The 22,481-nt window shown below is 37.6% G+C and overlaps 1 protein-coding gene across 1 annotated transcript in view; it reads left to right on the top strand.

The window, feature by feature from the left end:
* Window positions 1-22,481, top strand: part of CRIM1 (cysteine rich transmembrane BMP regulator 1) — a 196,084-nt gene that overhangs the window by 106,482 nt on the left and 67,121 nt on the right. The window contains exons 5-6 of the mRNA XM_009283827.1: window positions 6,417-6,538; window positions 20,060-20,242. Of these exons, the coding sequence (XP_009282102.1) occupies window positions 6,417-6,538; window positions 20,060-20,242 (305 nt within the window). The remainder of the gene's footprint in view (window positions 1-6,416; window positions 6,539-20,059; window positions 20,243-22,481) is intronic.

Below are 22,481 nucleotides of genomic sequence, written 5' to 3'. Positions count from 1 at the left end.
GCCAGTTTGGGTCCGCTGTCCTTGGCTGTGCCCCCTCCCAGCTTCTCACTGGCGGGGCATGAGAAGCTGACAAGTCCTTGACTAGCGTAAGTGCTACTTAGCAACAACTAAAACATCAGTGTGTTATCAACATTATTCTCACCCTAATTCCAAACCACAGCACTGTACCAGCTACTAGGAAGAAAATTAACTCTATCCCAGCCAAAACTGGGACAGTAACTGAGGTACATAGTGGTAAAAACCAAAGACATCTTCAAAACAGAAAAACATAAGCTGGTAGGGCAAAATATGAGAAAAATGCAGGGTGGGACCGTTTTATACTGTGTTTTATTTCATATACTGATGAATTCAAAAGGGTCTATACGTATATCAGTGTACTTGAAAAAGTCAGTGCACTTGAAATGTCAGTGGAATTGGCCAGTGGTTGTATGCCTACTGGTTCCATGGTGTGACTCTTTTGTGACTGTCCTTTTTTCCTGTCTCATCCCTCTGGGAAACAGACCAGTTTGATTTTGATCAATCAAAACAGTTGACTTAACATTAGTCAGAGGATGAAATCAAGTCTTTTAGTCAAATGAACTCTTTGGATTCTAGTAAGCGTTGGAAAGATGGTAATCTACTTGATGTGAATGCTGATTTTATGACTTTTTCCCTTGCTTAGCATCTGTTTGCTATTTCCTGACGCTAATAATATGCAAAAGATGCACAAAACCCATTCCCTTTCACAATGTCTTTAATTAAAAGCTAGTTAGTTGCCTTTCATAATATTTAAATGTCCCCTGTGTATAAAGATTACTATTCTCATGGAAAAATGCACTATTATATTGGGTATCTGTTTGTAACAATATCCAGAATTTTAGAAAGGAATTCTTACTTGGGAGGACACTAGCTTTGATTTCTGGATACGTAAACCCCTTGGAGAATTAGAAGAAGAAGAATTAGGAAGAACTTCCATATGACTCAATTCATATAGAAGTGATGCAAAACTTTTGAGCATTTGGAAATGGTCCAATAATAAGTGTTATGCAGCTTCCACAGTTCTTCTGCCATCTCTTTCTACAGGTTTATTATTGATCTCCAAAATAAAATACTAAAAGCTTTCCAGGAAAAAGGAATGCTTTCATTACTGACTTGCTTAATCGTATCTTTAAAACTGAAAATGCAAAATGTATAAAACAGTGACCCTGAACTTGTGGGCGAAAACTCTCCAGTCTGTATGTCGGAAAATTCTAGCTGAACTTCTTGGGTGGAGGTGTCCCAATGGCTTTGTCTTTGCCTGCAGCGTGACTTTCTGTGTAGGACTGGAGTTTATCTTTCCTAAGACTAGCATTTGGTTGATTCCTTAAGCTGTAGCTTGACCAGTTTAAAAGTCATCATCTTAACCCACTTAACTCGCGTCATGACTTCAAGCGTAAGTAATGTGGACATAATCCTTCGCTGATTTCATGAGATTGCTATGTTAATATATCATTTTGCTGTATTGTCATCTCTTACACCCTATGCTTGATGATAGGGAGGGTCTTGCATTTAATCTCCTTTCCTCGCCTCTAGTTCATCAAGCTTTGATAATGCTGGGCGTTCTCTTCTGACAATTCCTTATTTTACAGTATCCTTAAGTATTTATATTATTAACGGATCTGTGGGAGGTTTCTCTACAACATTTAGGTAATATAAGTGCTAATAATGCAAATTGTATTAGATTCCTGCAAGGAAAAAAAGGAGGACCGTGATAAAATCTCCACAGGAATGTGATGTATGTTTCAGGAATGCTTTTCTCTAGTCTCAGTGCTTTGGACTTCATTTTGTTTTGATCCTCAAAATAAATATCCCTCTCCTCAACACACCCCCACCCCAACCTTTCCATTCACTGGTACTATATCTTTTTTCCAGGGTGCCTGTTCTTATTTTCATAGCCATTATGCCTTGTGCCTGGAGAATGCTTTTGATCCTACCATCAAAACAGTTTTCTGAGGCTAACCAAACCCTTCTCTCTTTTCATCTGTTTAATAACAGAAGTAAATGAACCAAGATAATTAGATTTTAAATAAAAATTGTCATTTACAAGTATCCCATTTGATTTATTTTTTTTCTTCTTCCTTTTCCTTTTTGCACTTTTGGTGACATAAAGGAAAAAGGAAAATAATTATATAAAAGAAACAAACAAACAAACAAAAACCCCAAAATCCCTCAAATATAAACTAAACAAGTAATGAAATTATTTCTGTTTTGAAGAACTTAAAAACTGAAATTAAAAATCAGGCCATTTATATTACTGAAGCAGTTACCTTCCTCAATCTGTAAAGCATTGGTTAATGAACATAGTCTTGTTTCTGGTTCTTTATATACTGAAGTTTCCCTTGCTCAGTTGTTGAAATTTCTAGGATTATTGTTGTTGTTACTTTTTTTTCTTTTTTTAACCTGAAGAACTGAAGACAATTCCTTTTACCAGTCAGGCTGATTTTGTATTTTCAAAATTTCAGTACAGCTGACTACTTACTTGGGATTCTTGGTTCCTTCCAGGCCATCCCACCACTTTTTCAGGCTGCACTCCATGAAGTCTCTTGCATGACTGTTTGATTCTCCTTTTTTTTTTCCCCTTCCTGGGCCCTCTTGTTAGGGGACATTGTACTCTCTTACAAGACTGTTCTTCCTTGTTAAAAGGACGTGTTCTTTTTGACTTGACTTGAGTGCTGTTACGGAGACGTGTTTCCTTAGAGCCTTGGCTAATAAAGGTGTGTGAGGGGCAGATACTGCGTGCCAACTTCTCGGTACCTCCATTACTGACCTCCCTTTAATTTTGGAACTTTCGGATGCCACCATGCTATTCGCTGCAGTTGTGTCGCTGCAGGCTGTGTAGAGAGAGAAGGCAACATATAAAGTTGTCTTCTCTCTGGGAAGGTTTCCTTGTAGTAACTTCTGCTGTATCTGTTTTCCTTAGGCAAGTTACAGTTACAGAGGGAGCAGCTCAGAAGCAACATGTGCCTTACTGATCAGCAGTCTGAACTGCTAAATTTTATAGAAACTACTTTAAGAAGGACCATGGCCACTACCAACAGGCCTATCACAATCTGGCCTGCTAAACTTCTTCCAACCTAATGCTCAATACCAAGGCTAAGATACACCCTGCAGGTGGATAGCTGAGCTGCCTGTGATAGAGCATAGAGCTGGACTACAACTTCTCTTTCATCTGTCCCTCTGCTCCAAAAGGCGCTTCAGAAAAATCTAGTACTATAAAGCTCATTTTGCTCTCTTACTGAGAACAGGATCACTTACTCCGAATTTCCAGATGTTGTTGTTTTGGCAGTGTGACAGCCGTGCTCGGCTACCAGAATTCCTTGGGTTTCTTCCTGAAAGACTTCTGTCTCCAAAACAATGTTTTCCATGCTAATAGCCTGGACGATGGTCAAAGGTTTTCCTAGCAGAGCTGGCTGAAAAGAATGCAGACTATTTAAAAGTCCATCTGAGACCATTTGCTACTTTGACATTCTCCTATGCATGGATTATTTTTTAACCAAATGGGAAGTCAATTTATAAAAATTTTGGAGCGTGGGGTTTTGTTTGCTTACACTGTGAATGAGTATGCAAAGCTTTGATTACTGTGAATGAGAGGGAGTCTTTTCTGCAGAAAGGAACACTGGCTCCCACCAGTCTTTTAAACATCTTTTTCAGCCGTTCTTCTGGAAGATTGTCCCATCTTAAGTTACTTAATCTGGTGATTCTTTTTTTTGTTGTTGTTTGGCTTTGTGTTTTGGTTGTGTGTTTTTTGTTTTTGTTTTTTTTAAAGCAGTTGACTGGGAAGAAAATGAGAGGGGAAAAGTACAAGTTATTAATCTAATCAGTTAATATTCTTCTGCAACTCAAATCGTCAATGATAATGAATGTGAGGCAAAGAATATAGCAGATACAGGCATGTCTGAAAAAGCTTGTTGCGAAGGCAATAAAAGTAAGTGGTAATTTCAGCTCATAAGACTTGGAAAATCAAGGTCCACAACTATATTTCCATCACGTGTGCCATTTTCTCTGTGAAAGACGTGAATTTTCAGGAAGTTTGATCTACCTATTTTCCCAGACGTTATCTGGGTGTTGAGTATAGGGTGGTGAAGTGAAACCTAGTATTTTTATCTTAATACCGCTTTCAGATTGTGTCTTTACTTTTTTTTGTTACATATGTTTTAAAAGATTTTTTCTTTCTTCTTTAGTAATATGTAGGTGCTTATTTCTGTGTTTCATTCTTCTCGCAAGGGAAAAGCATCTTCCAAAGCAACGTCTGCTAGATGGGTTAAGGTACAAATTCCTTGAACCTGACAGTGCTAGAAGTTTTTTTTCGCTGATTGCTAGAGGTTGTCTTTTTTCTTTTTTCTTTTCCAGCCCCAATAAGTATCTTCCTTCTCTTGGGGCAGCAAAAGATGAGATATCAGTACAGAAATCTGTAAGATTACTTACAGAGTCATCTTAAAGGAAAGCTGCTGTCACAAATCCATTGGGTTTTTTGATCCCATGTAGTAGAAGCCATAATGCTTTTTTTATTTCCTTCCTACGTCTCTGAAGGCAAAGGGCATACAGTAAAGAAAATAATTGGATTCCCCCTTTTTTTGTATTTACAAATAAGTGGAGAAGAAAATGTCAAAAGCGAAGGTATGATGAATAAAACTTTGGTTTCTGTACTCTTACTTTTTTGTTGGTCTAGTTCATTATCCTCTACTGTTACAGTAAGCACAATATTATAAAAAAAAAAAATCCTTGAAATGCCTGTTTTAAAACTGTCGCTATACTGTAGTATATATGTGCACATAGAGTTAAATTGCTTTACTTTATCTTCACATATTTAATGTTATTTGTGAAATGTGATATAATTAATACTGTTTTTTCAAGAAGTCATTTATCCCTTTATAGTAACACGCTGCTATAATGCAATATTTTAAGAATCCTTTTCAGATAGTATAATAAAGGTTCTGTGAGATTCCTTGACTTTACTTGTTTTTCTTCTTGCAAATTTCCTTTTGAGTAATACCTTACAGTGGAGAATATAACAACATTATCTAACACTGATGAGGTTAAAGGGAGCGATATTAAAACTGTGTCTGTTGAGAGGTTGCTCTTCCTCATTCATTGAACCCTGGTCTGAGATGAAATGGCTGTTGGGCAATTAAGGAGTCATGCATGGTAGAAGAGAACCAAACTTCTTGGTTTTTAAGCAGAAAGAATAACCAAACACATTAAGTGCTGATGATGCTTCTAACTAATGCGTGGTTTAGTGTGAGGGTTGTCTTGAAATACTTAAAATATTTGAAATAGTTGTTAACAAGTGGAGTTCTGATTTCTGTTTCTTTAATTCATAACTACAGGATCTTCTGCTGAGTTCTTTTTTTCCTTTTGAAATTCATGTGTATTTGTAGTATGCTAAATTAATCTACAAGTTTTTTTACCAAAAAATCTGTGATTTGCAATTGAAAAATTTAAGTCCTATTCCATGAAGTTTCTTAGATATATTTGCATATTTCTCTTTGTTCATTTTGTCTCTCATTTTATTGATTCGTTGCTGCTTTGCCTGTAATGTGTCCATTGTTCGAGGCAAGAACTCTGTTAAATGTAAACTTATCAAAAGTCTTAAGTGTTTGACTTTTAAACTATTATGTTAATCATAAAGCAAAGAATCTGGAAACAAATGTGACTATCGTTTTTCTACATTTTATGTCTTCCAGTTCTTTAGGCTGTTTTCTTAAATAAGCAAATAAATACTACTTACATGGAGAAAATACTATTTTTAGAATGATCCAATCTCTAAAACTAACCACAGTATTTAATATACCTAGCCTCCCACATTACTTGGCATCTTATGTAATTGGTTGCCCCTCCACAAACTGAGGGCAGCACCATCAAAAACCAAAAGAGAACCTGCAATTATTTTCATTTGGCTTAGATTTAACAATTCGGCATGGTCTTCCTTTCTCTTTAATTATTCCCTATATAAAACTGGGTATAATATGGTTTCCTAATGAGAGAACACTCTTCTGATGAATGGGTGCAGTTACTGCTGTTAGTGTTTCACCAATTTTGATTTTTTCAGAGAGAATTGGAGGAGAAGCCTAATTTTGCAAGTCTGGAGAATACAGTTATTTTCAAACAGTCTGGAACTACAGTTTTCTACGTCTTTAGATACCGCACTAGAGGAGCGTTGGTGTTGCATAGTACCACCTTCTTGTTTGCTTGACCAGCAAACAGTTTGGATGGTTAAAAAAAACCTTCAGGTCGATAAGCTATCTTGGCTGATGGGTTAATAAAAGATGATTCTAAGATATGAATATGCTAATGCTGGAACTTGTGCTCCAGCTTTCCATTTTCCTCTTGCTTATTCTTTCCCCTTATACATGGCTTCATTTATTTATGGGGTTTTCCTTACTGTTCTTTGGTTTCAGATGCGAGTGTCTCTCTGGTTTATGTGGTTTCCCCATGTGCGAGGCAGGCTCCATTCCCCAGATAGTCTCGCGTGGAGATGGAACACCTGGCAAGTGCTGTGATGTCTTTGAATGTGTCAATGGTACGTGACGCTTTCTCTTGCACCTGGAGAGGAGGATTTTATCTGTCTGTGGGAGATGCTGGGCGTTTGGTTATTTTTACCATGTTGTCAAGACCTAAGAGACATAATTTTCTTGAGGTTCATTCAGTAAAAGGGAACTGGAGGTTCTACTGAAGATACTTAAGTGGGAAACTGTGTCATTTGTAAGTTGTTATGTTTCTTTAATTTCTAAACCACTTTTCCCTGTGACCCAGGGAATTACAGTTTTAGCAAGACTCCCTCACTGCATGTTTTTCAGGTACTCCTTTGCCAGTAGCAAACACTAGAGTCCTTTTAGAAGTGAAATTGTTGCTAAGCACTGCAACTGCTTGTTGCAGTACCGTAAACAAAAGCATGCTGTTTAGACTATGGGGTTCGCTTTAAGAAACATTTGCAAAGTAGTTGTTAACACGAATGTATAACCTTTGGAAATTGTAAGTCAGGGTAAGAATAGGCTGATTCGCATTCTTTTCTTCCTGATGTAAATGTTTAAAAACCTTGAATTTGTTATGCAAGTGACTATATCTCAGGACTGCTATATGCTATATATATAGAACTGCGTATATGGTGAGTTGGGAAGAGACTTAGATATTTGACTATTGGTAGATAGGAGGGAAAAAATACTCTTGAAGGGTTGCATGCTCAGATTATTTCTGAGCGTAAAAAGTTATATGTTGGTGCAGTATTTAATAATTAATATTTATTCAGCAATATTTAATCTTGTTTAGTGGTGCATGTATCATGTTTGAAACAGCTTTTATTTTACATTCTTCATTGCATATAATATAAATTATAAATTAAAATAAAAATTAACTTCTTTCATATGAATAAAAGAATTTGCATCAGGAAGAGTCACAGATTCTTTAGCTTTCAAATTAATTCTTTCACTATTTGGGATAAGATTGTAGATTTTTAGATATATTACATGCAACTTACCTAATTTTTGTTTATATACTGCCTGTTATGCTAAAGTAATATTCATCTTCCTTTGTTTCATATTCATGTCATTCTGTTAAAGTATCATTTCTGAATTTGATTTAACTGTGTGGCACACTTCAATGCAATGTTTAAATCAGGATTTACTTTAGTACTTTAAGAAAGAAATGCAAAGGCAATTTCTGATACGATGTCTTTGCTGGTGTGAAACAGTCTCAAAGATACAAAACCACCTTGCTAGCATTCCTGTTTCTCTTCAGTCTGCAGGTTATTTGTGGGTACCACTATCAAAATTGTTGCAGTATATATCGTATCAGGTGTTAGATGGAGCTGTTTAAATTGCCCACTTTTTTTGTCCTTAGTCATTTTCATATCCTATTTCCAAGGAGGAGTTATATTCATTTTTCATAGGTAGCAGTGAATTTGGACTGTCTGAGCACTGTTGCCCTGTGCATCATTGCCTTGCTGCTCACTGTAGCTCACTCCAAAGGTTCAACCTGCTTTTGGGTCAGGATTTCTTTTTGCCTCTCAGGCTTTCCCATTCCTAATCTTCACCTTAGTAGCCTATGAAGACAGAGTAAACTGGAAGAAAAAACAGGAGTTTTTGAAGGGAAGTTGATGCCAGAGAGGGAAGCAGAAAGGCCAGATTGGAGGAAGACAAAGGTTTGTAGGAAGAGAAAAATCTTTTGTCTTGTTCATGTCCTTAAAACATCAGTATTAAAATACTACAGGCAAGTATGAAAATTACTTTTTTTATAAGTTCCTCTTTAAAAAAAAAAAAATTCTGAGAAACTGGTCAGAAAAGTTAAATACTTGTGTTTTGGTTTTTTTTAAAAAGCGCATTTGTCTTTATGCTACATAATGCTACAATCAGATTTAAAAAAAATAATGCTGTATGATGTGATTTGAAAGCTCTTTAAGTATATTTAGAAGTGAGAAACTTCAAGCTGCAGTTATTAATGATGCTTCATTTTGGAAAGAGAAAATAGTTATAATCCTGAAGATGACAAAAATTTTTATCAACAAGCTGGGAGCAACTGTGAAACTACTCATGAGGAGTAGTTTTCTGTATGTGACGTTTGGATTGTGTGGCAGATCATTTGTAAAGGACAGGATAGTCATAGAACTTGATATACATTGCTTATAATTCGGGTTTTTTCAAGTGCATTTTAGGATAGTTAGGTGGTTCTTCTATCAGGGACAAATGTTGCAAGCCACACCTCTAAAGCCTCTAAATTCCTAAAAAACTAATTCTGACAAGAGCTTACTAGAAAAATGTCTAGTGCAACGACAAACTGGTAAAAAAACCAAAAATATATATATATAATCCTTACCATTACTTTTGTCAGTTTTTAAAATGAAGAAGAGGTGGGGAATGTTGTTCGTGAGACTAATAGCTGAATATAATATCCAGTTCTGGTTTTTAGAAGGGTCTTGAAATACTAACAAGTGCAGAAGAAACATAGTAGATATCAGTGACAGATGGAGGAAATATCTTACAGTGAAAGGCTTAGATCAATTTCTTCACTTCATTAAAAAAAAAAAAAACTATCAAAGTAACAAGAGCCAAATCTGTAAGATCTAGGACATGCTGTTCTCAGCAGTGAGGGTGGTTAGCTGTTGGCACAAACTGCCGGGAAGATGCTGAATTCCTTATCATCACCCTTTCCAATTAGGATTAGATGCCTTTTTAAAGAGTGTGTTTTAATCAAATGCAAGTTAATGGGTTTATAGATGGTAAGTGGGGAAGTTGTGTAATCAGTGTTACCAGTGAGTTCCATTAGTTACTTCTGTGTTTGAAAACCTCTGAAAACAGGCAAGAGGATGGAATAAAAGGGACATGTGCACAGTCACATTAGTATAGTTTTCCTGCTGCTCTAACATCTATTTAATGTTAGAATTAAATAATTCTATTGGGGGGGTGGCAGAGGAAAAAGCTGTCAGGAATAGTACTGATCATCTGAGTTACCTTAAAATAAAGGCATCCATTATGAATAAGTGTATGTAGACTGCAAAAAATCCAGTTTGTGTATTGTGGGGTAACTAAATTGTGTATTTGGGTAACCCTAATGATGCGCAGAGTGATAAAGCAGGACAGCCTTCTGTAATTATTGCTAGTATGTGCTAATGTGATAGATACAGAGTTGCATGTTCAGAGGGAGTATGGGAGGCTGCCTTTACTGTGTAGGAAAGAGGTCTGCTCTTGCACAACAGCACTGGCCAGTGTTGAGGGGGGAGTTAATGAATAAGGGCAGCAAAATACGTGTCGTGTAGAGACTCTGCAGTATGTTCTCTTTGTTGTTTGTCAGCATTTTTGGGACAGATCAGTCATTCTTTCACAAACTTTTTTCCTGGATTTAATGTAAAACTGATTTAGAAGCTCTATGATGTATCTGTAGATTTTGTGTTGTTATCTTTGTTACCAATACACACTGTCTCAAACTAGCTTTTGGTTGTTATCTTTGTTACCAATACACACTGTCTCACACTAGCTTTTGGTTAATCTGTCTTAGAAAAGCATATTAATCTGTGGTGAGAGAAACTTCTACAGTAGTCATTCTGCAGATTGTGGAGTTGTTGTTGTTCCTGTTTGATTATAAAAACAGCAATATATACAAGTCAATACGCTAGTCATTATTTTCATGCTTCAGATTTATACTGGGTGTGTCCTTAAGCTTCCCATCATGTGTAATCTGCTGTTTCTCACAGTTTGTTATATAATTATATAAACATTATTTATCACCAAAATAACGTTTACTTCTGCTTGGAAATGGTCCTGATTATTTTATTGGAGCTTGTTGTTAAGTACCTACTGTCTGTGGCTATTCAGTCTTTGTATAGGTTGAGCTTCTTTTTGAATTTTTTTTACAGGAAATAATTTAGAAAGTGCTGAGAACAACTTTCTCATTGGTGACAAGAAAAAAATGTTACAAAGAGCTGATGCTTCTAGTAGTTCTCTATGGTGTTTTAATCACCATGAATCTATACAGAGATAAGAGTTTTTTACGCAAAACTGTTATACTAGCTGGAGACGCAAATTTGTGCTTTTTAAAAAACCGATGTGGTTGAAAGAATTCGTCGTTACAATTAATGCACAAGTATTACTGTCGTTAGAATGTGGTTCTTGTCCCAAAGGTCAGTCAATTAAAAAGGTCAATTTTAAGGCATGTATTGATTCCTTTATTTTGAAGGAAAGCATCTTTGTAAATAAAATCATTCTGTATTGTTTAAATGGTGGCAGGAATCAAGCCAAAGTTCTCTCTTGACGCAATGAAGTTCCTCTGTCATGATTTATCCAGTATGAGTATTTGGGCCATCCCGGAGCACACCCTGCCTGATCTTTGGATGTCAAAATGATAGCTCAGACAACAGTGATGGCTGCAACTTTGTTAACAGTTTCTTGCTCCTTTTTCCTCATCAGAAGAAAGGTTTTTACTGATTAATTTGTAAATTAAACCTTGCAACTCTCTGGAACTGTTGTTAAACACTGATTTACAAAGCAATGGTGATATGATTTTGTCAGTCGTCTTTGCTTAGAAGACGGCTGGCTGTTTCTCCTAGTCTTATTTTCTTGATGACCCTCAGGGCAAGCCCCAGGTTGTGCATGTAAGAGAATTTTAGCGTGAAGGAGACAGAGAAGCGTGAATTGCTAAATTTAAATCTCTAGCTGCTATAAAATAGTATAACTAGAGGTATAGCTGATATATCTATATACATCGCTGCTTGTTGCATATGGGAATCGGAGATTAGTATAGTGGTGTTCAGTGGTGAAGTTTTCAGGGAAGAGCTACATCCATAGTCAAATGTGCTTGTTCCTGAAATGTGTGAGGTAGATCCAGAGAAAATAAGGCAACATGGGAAATCTATAGCAAATAATTTCATTTTAATATATGAAACTGGAAATGAGGTTGTGCCTATTGTGTGGTTTCAGTGCATTGTAGCAGAGTGCACGTTTCAGTGAGAGTGTATATTGCTTTGTTTAAAGGTAGGTTATTCCAATTGCTGTGAAGTTTCCCTACTTGCACTTATCTGAAATCTGCTTTCCGTTTAGAGAATACTAGATAGTATATGATATAAATTTGGGGAAAACTGAGCAAGAGATTCCCAAGATGCAATCCTTCCCCAAATCCTGCATTTTACAGAAGTTAATTCAAGGTTTCTTCTGATGTCCCCAAAATATATTACTCACCAGGATTTGTGTCTACTAGTCCTGGTGTGCTGCCTTTTCTCATGGGAGAACTTGTAAGGAGAAAAAAAAAATGATTCAGCATTAAATAACAAGCATCAACAAGTGAATCTAAAGAGATTGAAAGCTGCACGTGCAGCAAGAGTGGAAGTGTTTGGAAACAAGAGAGTATCCAAACTTGCCTGTTCTCTAATTAGGTATTGATGCACGGGTCTCTTGAATGTAAGTTGCCCTAAAGCACATACTGACTGCAAGCTGTGCCTTAGAAATTTGAGAGAGCTATTACCAAGCATTCTGCAGCTGCTTCCTTCTGTCAGTCAGAGCTTCCACTTCTCAGTAAGTTTACTTGAATACAACCGGTATTTTAAAGGGGTCTCTGATTGCTTTATGAAAAATAGTAAATTGCGTGTGTGAGAGTGGTCCTTGTTAACGTGTCCATGTGGTCCAGGGTTGAGGGGACCGGGCTGCTTTCTGCCACGGCCACGTACTAGCTGTGATTTGAGAGTCCGTCCTTGCCAGGAGTGGCTCTGGACCCCCACTTCATGTCCCTTTCCCCCAGAGGTGAGGTGTGGACTTTCGTTGCCCTGTCCATTGAGAATGAGAGTACCTGATGCATGCACGAAAATAACTGGCATTGATCCAGGGAAGAAAGGATGACAACTTCCCCTGGGACTTAAGACAGTGACCCTTTCTATACTGCTGTTTCAGGCTGTGCTGATGATCACATGGTGGTATAGAAGTGATCTCCTAAATCATCAAGCTCATTCACTTGACGTGACACATAACCTGTGTTTTGTAACTGCTTCTGTAATTTTTTTCCTTATTTGAGAAGATACCACTGACATAAATGAGGCATTTCTCTTTTCTCTGTGCCTCCTGGCTTTCTTCAGGCTTGCATCTCTATACAGTGGTACTGCATTGGAGCAGAGATTAAAATCCCTCTTCAGTCACACTTCTTGTCACCTGTTGATGCACTTACTCCTCACAGCAATTGCAGTTCCATTATTAAGCTCATGGTGTGGAAAAGGATAAAGGTGATTCCACTATTTCTAAAGGGAAATAAGAATCACCTGTTTCTAAAGGGAGCATCAATGAGTACTGAAGGGATTTGATGGGGAATATCGGGTCAGCAAGGAAAATCTTCACTAAAGAGGGAAGAATGAGCTGGAGCTCAGAGACACCAGCTAATTACCACGGAGTTCCCATTATTTATTGCACTAATCCTGACAGAACTTATATTACACTGTCATTAAACTTATTTTCCATGTGCTGTTAAGAAATAAGGAGTTGACCAAGGTAACAGTCTGTCCCAGAGCAGAGAACTGAATATAGTCCTGATCCTAATTAAACATTACTGCCTATTTCTCTCTGGGCATCCAAACCCACCGAATTTTGTCGTGGACTTTAAATAGACACCTGCTTAAAAATAACAAGATGCAAAATGCAGCTTATGAGGAGCAAAAGATAATGAACTGTTTGGTAAGTAATAAAAGGAAGTTTAATATTAAAGGAATATAATCTGATGCCAAAAACGTAGAGAGATTTAGTAGTTGTGGGGTGGGGGTTTGGTTTCTGGGTTTGCTTGTTTTTTCTTCAGTGAGAACATTTGAACAGTATTTGAAAATTACGGCTAATCACCAGCCACAGCAGTGTGAGAATGTGGTCTAGTATAGTGACAAAGTACATCAGTCTGCCAAACCAAGTCAGATGTTTTAGATCCTCTGGACCTGGATTATACGCACCGTAGTCAAACTGGGAAAAGTATCTGAAACAATGCAAGTCATTACCAGTTACATTTAAAACAGGAGGGAAGGGAGGATGCAGAAAACTGAAGGCCAGTCAAAAGGCCAGTCAACCCAAAATTCCTGGTAAAAATAGTCAGTCTGTAGATGCATATAAACAAAATATAAATAAATAAAAGAGGGAGGGGTAGCAATTGTCAGGACGACAGCTGGATGTGAAACCAAACTCAAAGCTTTTACAGTGGTTCACTGTGAGTGGAAGGGTTGGTCAGTGGGTAGTAGAGTTTCAGACTTTGTCCTTACGTTATTTAACTCACTTCTTTCTTTCATACCAGTTAATGAAAAACAAGATGCTGGATAGGTTCTGTGGAACTGATGGTATGTCATATACAAAGAATATTAGATGCCAGATGGTGCAGTTCTGTCTGGTTTTAAAAGTTTAAAAAAAAATAAAGTCAATACTTTTAGTATTTACTTTGGTGAAGTAGTAGTGTTTTTGCCAAAGTGCATTTTCTTGGTAAGCTAATGTTTTCAGTAATGTTCTGACTCTGATATTTCCAGATGCTTATACTTGGACAAGGTTGCCAACGTTTTGGAGGACAAGGTTAGAATTAAATATTTTTCTCAAGGAATGGAAGAAATGGTTAGACCTGTTACAATGCCAAACCACAGCCTTGTGTTACAGGTTTGGGGATTCTTTCTTCCTGCAATTTTTAACTTCTCTCATGCACTGGAGGCTTATCACAGATGTACTGGCAATGAATAATGGGCTGTGCCAGTACCTTTTAGTGGTGCTGAGGTTGTTTCAGATGCCTGTGTCCTGGTAACATGCCTAGGGTTAAACTGATCACAGCATGTATTTTCTCCTGTGATAGACTGACAGAGACTACTGGGATTTAAACGCATTCCTCTGTTATGAAGAACATGGCTTGCTTCCAAGAATTGCTTGGCGGTTTTACTGAGAAAATCTGTCACTGTTTGGGGGTTTTAGAGCACAGCCATGGCCCTTGGTGGCCCCGGCTCCTCCTTTGGCTGTCCTGGTGGTTTTCTGTGGTAGGGCTGTAACCTACTGCAGAATGTTTAAAAAGTAGCACGGCTTAATTTCCAGAAGGAGGTATAGACAAAAGGGGGATAGCCTACAGGAAAGCCACAGAAACAATCAAAACACTGAAAAGCATGACCTGATGAAGAAAAAAAAATTGAAAGAAATGTGTGCATTTTATCTGTAAGAGAGGATGGAGGCGGGGATGCCCAGGATGAGCCCTTGTAGCAACAAATTTGCACATTGGAGGAAAGTAAAAAACAGTAGGACATAAACCTTAAAGATGGGAAAAGTAATGAAACTTGGAAAACTTCCTTTCTGTTTGTTTGCTGTTTCTGTCTAACCTGTATTACCCTTGCTGTGAGTTGAGCTTAGTTACAGTAGTTAAAACTGTGGAACTGTTTAATAGGCAGGTTGCAGTTTCTCCATTACCGGTGGTTTTAAAGAAAAGATTAAGCCAGGGATGTATTAGGTAGAGCTGATTCTGTTGGGGGATCTTTCCCTGCTCTTTTCCGTGATGCAACCTCCATCCAATGCAGTGACTTGGAAATAAGTCTTCTGTCTCTATGGGGAACACCTCGCAGTCTTGTCTACAGTATGTAAAAAAGACACGTATATCAACCTACGCAAGAGCTGTCTTCTGAAGCTGCCTAAAGATAACTGGATTGGGATCTGCTGCTGGGGTGGACAGAAGATTTTTAAAACTGTTGTTGAAAGTTGGTACTGTATATAGATTGTGGCAGCTGGATATAAAAGTGGTCTCTAATGTGATGATATGGACTTTCTCTGCTAGAAACCTTATTATAAAAATCTGATTATTTCCATTTTTGTTTTAAAGGTGAATTGCTGAATTTGATTTTCCTCAACGTCCCAAGTATCTTTTAATAAATGTGATGATATGGACTGCTACTGCTAGAAACCTTATTATAAAAATCTGATTATTTCCATTTTAAAGGTGAATTGCTGAATTTGATTTTCCTCAACGTCCCAAGTATCTTTTAATATCTTTTACAGACCACAGGTGCAACAAAATAATGTTTCTTTCCTTCAAGCTGTGCAAGTACATATAAATAATTGTATAAGCGCATGCATAAATAATTGCATTGATTTACAAATAATAGTTACAGGTTTGTTTTAATTCTGATCTCTCTGTTTCTGGATGACCTTTTTAGAAGATGTAGGACCAAAGGACTTTCAGAATGGTCCTGCAATTGTGTTAATAGAGAATACACTGCATTAAGCAGTACAATCTGAACAGTAAGAACTCAAATATTTTTTTTTTCCTACCTGGCTTGTTTATGTATATTTGCAAGGAAACAAAAGCATACAGTGTGTTGTCCTTTAACATTGTTACAGGCTAATTCCAATGAAATGCATCCTTCTCTTTTTTTAAACTCCCTATCAGCACAGCTTTTGAAACTGGAAAGTTTTTCTGTATACAGCCACAGGATTCAAGTTTATCAGTTTCCTTCCCTTTCATTTAATTGAAAGTTCACAGCACTTGCCCCGGTTCCTTCTCATTTAATTGAAAGTTCACAGCACTTGCCTCGGTTCCTTCCAAGACAAGAGTCTGGTACAAATCCTTCTGTACGCTGAAGGAATGTCCGAAGTGCTGGAATCACGAACCTTTTAATCCTGTAAACAACAGAAAATTGTTTTGAATCTCGCTTCCGCTTCAGGAGGGCTGGAATTTCTGATACTACAAAAGAAAATGCCCAAACTTGCCTACAGACAGCTGATGCCTGAAGCATCTCATGTGCTCGGCATAACCGTGTGCAGAATTGCTGCCTCGCAAGGGGTGGATTGCCAAACTTGCATGTGTTTCTGAGCTGTTCCGTGACTCTAATCAAAGAAAACCACAAGTATTGGGAAACTACAGAAATCTCAATAACAGAAGTTTTATTTTGGGCTAGTTCGCCCAATAGAACTGTATTTAATTAGATTTAAAAGTATAAGGTAAAATACCTTAGAAAACTGATTTGATAAAACAGATTGTGTTCAGATTGGAGATAAAGGTCTTAAGAAATAAGCACGGGTTGTGTCTGTGTAGTGTGAGGCTGTGTGGTTCGCTGCCACGCTGACTTTTAGGGCTCTCGCTCCCAGAATGGAAAGGCTGTGGCTGTGAGATCTGTAGAGCTAAATTTGTGCCAGAACTATTTCTCATTTAACTCTGTGGCAGGAACTTTAATGCCAAATCAAGTCCAGTCTCTTAGTCATGCTTAACTTTATATAGGAGCAGAGATGTGATATCATCTGTCCTTCCACAGCCAGTATAAACTCTGCATTGTTCTGGGCACCTCCCGCTCTGTCCTGGCTCCTTTCACAGATGGGCAGTTGCATGTCTGTGCTTGGTCTGGATCCGTCTTGTATTACTGGGTTATCTGATAGCTGGCAGACACTGAATCCATGTTCACAAATCCATGGCCTGGGTGTCTGTCTCATGCCCACTGTTTCGTTGTGGGTAGTCTGCATCAGAAAAGGGATTTCGGGTTTTGGATACATTGAAGTGCCTTGTGCTATGAAGTTCAGTCAATTTAAATTGATATAAGATGTAAGGAAGAAATTTTTTACGCTGAGGGTGGTGAAACTCTGAAACAGGTTGCCCAGAGAGGTGGTGGATGCCCCATCCCTGGAAACCTTCAAGGCCAGGTTGGACGGGGCTCTGAGCAACCTGATCTAGTTGAAGATGTCCCTGCCCACGGCAGGGGGGTTGGACTAGATGACCTTTAGAGGTCCCTTCCAACCCAAACTATTCTGTGATTCTTTGATTCTAAATTACTTTGTCATGCAGCGAAGCTTTGGTACTTGAAGAATTCTACCTGTAGTATTCTCTTTATTGGCAGAATAATGAATTCATGGTTACTGGCCTTTAGGAAATGATGCATTTATTTAATATTAGCTTTATGTTCTTTCACTCCTTTGTAGCTGCCGTATGTAGATCAGTAAGGCAATAAAATTAGCACTTTTTTTGAAAAAAAGAAGGAACTGAGAGAATCTTCCAGCATATCACGGTGGAAGAAATGCATCATTACAATTCCACGGCGTGGTGCTCACTCTTTCATTAGGCTTCCATTTTATGAGTATCTAAAGCTAGAGTTCTTTGTTTAGTGCTTGTTTTGGCTTGACTGAGTCTTAAGACTACAGTCTTGCATATGGTTCTAACAAAAGTAATCTTTGTCTCATAGCTGGATGTATAGGCTTAGGTCAATAGTTTAGTATGAATGTATACACTACCATAAATCTGGAAGTAAAAATACATGTATAGTGAAATTCTATGGTGGTTTTCATTGTAGGAATAAACCATACTGTTTCCTTTCAGGATTTACAGTTCCTTGCTTGGTCTTGTTTGGACATTTTAAAAATTAATGATAATTCATGGAAGATGATGTTTCTACTTCTAACTAGGCAGGAATTCAGATCTACTGTTTCGGGGGGGGTGGGGGGACCAGTAAAAATCTGGAAAGCTGCAATCAAAACAGTAAAGTCAGAAGCAAATGGATTAAAGGCCTTTTGAGTTGTGTTGGCACTTTTTCCTTTTTGAGAAGGTTTTTAGACTAACAGCTTGAGCTACATAAACTTGAAATATTTCTCAAGTGTTTGTTTATGTGAATTGCTTTCTAATGAGGTCATAGCTGTTTTCCCGGACACAGTGGTATTTCCTCCTCTTTTTTTTTTTTTTTATGCTGCTTTCTACATTATGCCTTGAAGACAGAACAGGCATATAAAAATCAAACATTGCTCAGGACACTTCCAAGTTTCAATTCTAATGCTTTACAATCATATTAAATGACTCGAGGCTGGAGCTCAGTATAAGCGTACGTGGAAAGAAATACTAGAGTCCCTGAAATGCTTTAGAGTTTTAAAGAAAACCCGTATCATTGTCAAGAGCAACTCAGATGAAAAGTTTTTAGCCCCCAAAAGTAAGAGGATTGGGGTGGGTGGAAAGGAATCTGCAGATCCTGAGTTTTCATTTAGATTATTTTTCATGTCCCATGTGAGATTGAGCGCTAACCAAAAAAGAAAAATCACCTGACCACAAAGTGGGCACAGTTTTCAGCACTATGTGGTGAGGCAGTACACATGTAAGTAAATAGTCTTTTCCATGTATTCTACAGAAATCAGCAACATAGGCGATTGTCCTTTCTTTCCTTTGCTGTGTTTATTTCGGATGTAATGAAATGTGATGGTTTTATCTACAGTTTGGTAATGTTTTTAATTTTGACTTTGTTGTTGAAATAAATAGCTTCCTGTTTGCAGAACCTTTGGCTTTTGAGACTGCTAGATTCGTAGCTTCTGAAAAAAATACATCTGTTTACTAGATATTGTTTTACTTCAGGTAGCTGTTTTCAGGTATCTTGGGCTACTGTCATAGAAGGCCAAAAAGTTTATTGTGAAGTGGGGAAAAGGGAGGAGGCTTAAGTCATTGAGTAATGTAATGATGAGACTGTGAAGTCATGATTTCCTAATGACTAATGTGGTGTATTATAGTTGAACATAAATTTGGAGTATTTCTTCTACAGTGTCTTGAGTCACAATGATTCAGCCCTGGGCTGTGGAGCTGCACAGTGTTGTGTGTGTGTCAGTTAGGCTGGTTGAACAGAATATGCTCTGCTGGCAATAGGTGGTGGAGGTGGAGGAAGGTTCGTATGTGTGGGGTAACTGCAAGGTCAAAAGCCCTAAGGAGACCTTATGATGTATTCATGATGTGTGGATCTGCTTCATAATCTGGAACCAAACCTCTTCAGTATTAAAAAAAATAATAATTAAAAAAAGGTGGTTAAATCTGCAAACTGTTTCACTGGTTTAACAAAACCATCTTTAGCATCTTTTTTTTCTTTTTAATGCTAATGAAGGAACTAGGTAATGTCCTTCCCAAAATACTTAGGAATTTTCAGAGGCTTTTAGTTTCCCACAAAGTTTGGATTTAATTACGCGTTAGGGCTCTGCTGTAGATGGAGGCATACAAGAAATAGTCGTCTTGTGTTTTTAAAACACTAAAGTGATCACATAATTTATTACAATTGAGGTTATTTTCTGTGGGGAGTATAGATGTGAGCTGACTAGTACAGCTCCAGGTTGCTTGAACTGAGAAGTATTCAGTTCTGCATAACAGATCATGCAGTCATGAAATCGTTTGTTGGGGTTTTTTTAAACATACCCCTATGGATTGTACAGCTTTAGTGCAATTTATCCACCTGTGTACTGAGTCCTACAGAAAGGAAGATTACACTTAAGAAACATCAGAAACTCTCTCCTTAAAGCAGAAAAATCTATTGCTTCATGTGCTGAAATTTGAAATAGCTTCTGGGTCATCCAGAATGAGAAATATTTAACACCTATGAAGAAATAGCAGTGCCTTAACCTTCCTTCAGTATTTTAATTTTTAACATGGAGACTTTTTAATTGTAAAGAATTGCTCTGGATATCTTTTTGAATAGCATTTTTTTTTCTTCTATTATTAAACCAGCCAATAAAATATACCATGTTCTTAAAAAAATAAATACTATTTCAGTTTAAAAAATGAAAGAAAAATCAGCTGTCTCTTGATATCTGTTTTTGTCAGTAACAACATGAGTTTAACTATTTCCCTCCTTCAGAAGTGAAGCCAACTTGCATATTTAACAGCATGGAATATTATGATGGAGACATGTTTCGAATGGATGCTTGTCGTTTCTGTCGATGCCAAGGTGGAGTCTCTATTTGTTTCTCTGCCCAGTGTGGTGAGCTACACTGCGACAGGTATTATGTGCCAGAAGGAGAGTGCTGCCCAGTGTGTGAAGGTACAGTGTCTTTCTAATCCTGTTTGCTTATTAATTCTGCTGCTTTTTTTAATTTGCTTTTTCAATGCAAATGAGCAAACAAGTGCTTTATTTTGTTCTTCTAAAGTTTTCAGGTTCCTCCTTAATTCAGTTTATTTCTACATTTTTGCTGTGTCTGAGTGTGCTGTCCTGTTTCTTGCAGTGCTTCTCTGATGTTGATGCTCTGCCCTTTTTATATAGATTTCTTTGGGTTTCCTTTCCCTTCTGCATCAGAACTTCCTCAGACATGGTCAAGTGTGCGGTACTTTTTGGGGGACCTTCTTCCCAAAGGACATAAGAAACTGTTCCTAATTTCTGCACCAGGTATTTAGACAGGCTTCTCCAAAGCAGCAGTGGTGGCCCTAAGGCACGTTTCCATTGCTTTGCAGCCTGCTTCTTCCAGTCTTGTTCTGTTCAGCTAGAGCAGTATATACACCTTCTCTTTTCTACAGTTATGGCAAAGAAACAGGGCAGTAATCTGACTTCAACGTTTTTCTTTTCCTCTTTTGCCCTATTTGACAGCCTTCTCCTCTGGTTGCTAGGCCTGCAGTCCTCCTAAAAAGGATTCTGTGGGAAATTTCATGCTGACCCTCTTGCTTACACTAGAAAATATTTGACGCGTCTTCTGCCAGAATACAACCAGGATTCCAGCGGAGGGAGATGGAGCTGGCACTCTGCACTTGGGTCTTGCCCCACTGCGGTCAGGTTACGGCCACGACATAGACAAAGGCCTGTGAAGCACTTCTGGTCCCTGTGTTTAAATGTGAACTTAGGAATGACTTCCCAATAAGCAAAATAAGCTGGAAATCTCAAGTCTCCTCCTAAGAGGAGGGGAATCTAATTGTTAATGTCACTTTCAGATGCTTTGTAGTGTACTTAATTTCAGTATTCCTGTAGCTCCTTGCAGGAGCAAATAAGCCAAATGGTCCATTATAGTTGTGCTTCGTTCCAAACAGGGAATTATGAAAGTAAAGAACCTCATAAAAATGAGTCTAAAAGAGGCAGCTGTAAGAGTTGGACCTTCTCAATCAGCACAGGATCTAGTGAAGGATAATGTTTTGGTGGCTTGTTTTGTTACAAACTATTGAAAACTTCTTCAGAGATTTAAAAAAACAAAATCTGGATAATGAAATATCAGAGTGGGTAAGGTAGGAAATAGGAAGTCATTCTTTAAAGAGTATTTGTATTTTTATATATTTTAGTGTATCAGTTCATATCAGGTAGTTTGATACATGGTGTTCACATGTAGAGAAGTTGAAATACAAATGCTGTAGGCTTAAGTATTCTGAAGAGATACCAGTCCATGCTTGCCCTGTGTTTAAGATCTGGTCTAGACATTCATTATTGACTATAGTTGGAGACAGGATGCTAGTCATCTTGGTCTTTCCTGGTACAGTTGTGCCTATGCTTTTAAGAGCCTTCAAGCTGTGGGGGAAAAAAGATTCAGTACTATATCATCATTTAATGACAGATTGAAAAAGTTTAGAGAAGGCATATCTGATGAGGTGAAACTGTTCCTGAGGAAGTATAGATCCACTCCTGAAGAAATTGCTGTATGAGCTGCTGACTTTATAGAATATGTGAAATCTGTTGTTTTTTCCTATAATTACTATTTTTTACATATGTGAATATTCTGAGGTTTGGCATTATGAAATCATTATGACAATGTATATAGATACATAAACAATGTATCTATATATCTGCTATATCTGGGCTGTCTGTATCAGCTCTCTCATACTCAGATGTGGATGCTGATTTTCCACATTGGACTTGCAGTTCTAGATATGTCCTTCATCCTCTTTGGTGATTTAAATACTCAGCTGTCTTATGATTTATCAATAAATTGTACTGCCATATCATACAGTGTTAAAAGCTGATTTTTCCATTTTTGCCACCTTTAAATCAGACTATTAAGAAAACCCGTTAACATTTCATTTTGGGATTGAGTTGGTGAAATTTCTTCTTAAGACAGGTCCTTAGTAGATAGAATAAAATGGATAATGACTTATAATGATTGAGTACAACCTTTTCCAAGTAATGGCTGTGATATATTTTCTGCTGAGCTGACTGAGATGCCAAGTTACAGAGTCTTTTATCAAATCATCCAGTGCTGTTTGACTTGCTTGTTTCTGTTGCATTCTTTTCTGATAGGGCTTGTAGCACTAAATCAAGCCAGCAGGTTGAGGGAGGTGATTCTGCCCCTCTACTCTGCTCTGGTGAG

This window comes from Aptenodytes forsteri, unplaced genomic scaffold (assembly GCF_000699145.1).
Source record: "Aptenodytes forsteri isolate BGI_AS27 unplaced genomic scaffold, ASM69914v1 Scaffold309, whole genome shotgun sequence".
NCBI lineage: Eukaryota > Metazoa > Chordata > Aves > Sphenisciformes > Spheniscidae > Aptenodytes > Aptenodytes forsteri.
Note: the sequence above shows the minus strand (reverse complement) of the source record. Positions and strands in the feature narration are given on the sequence as shown.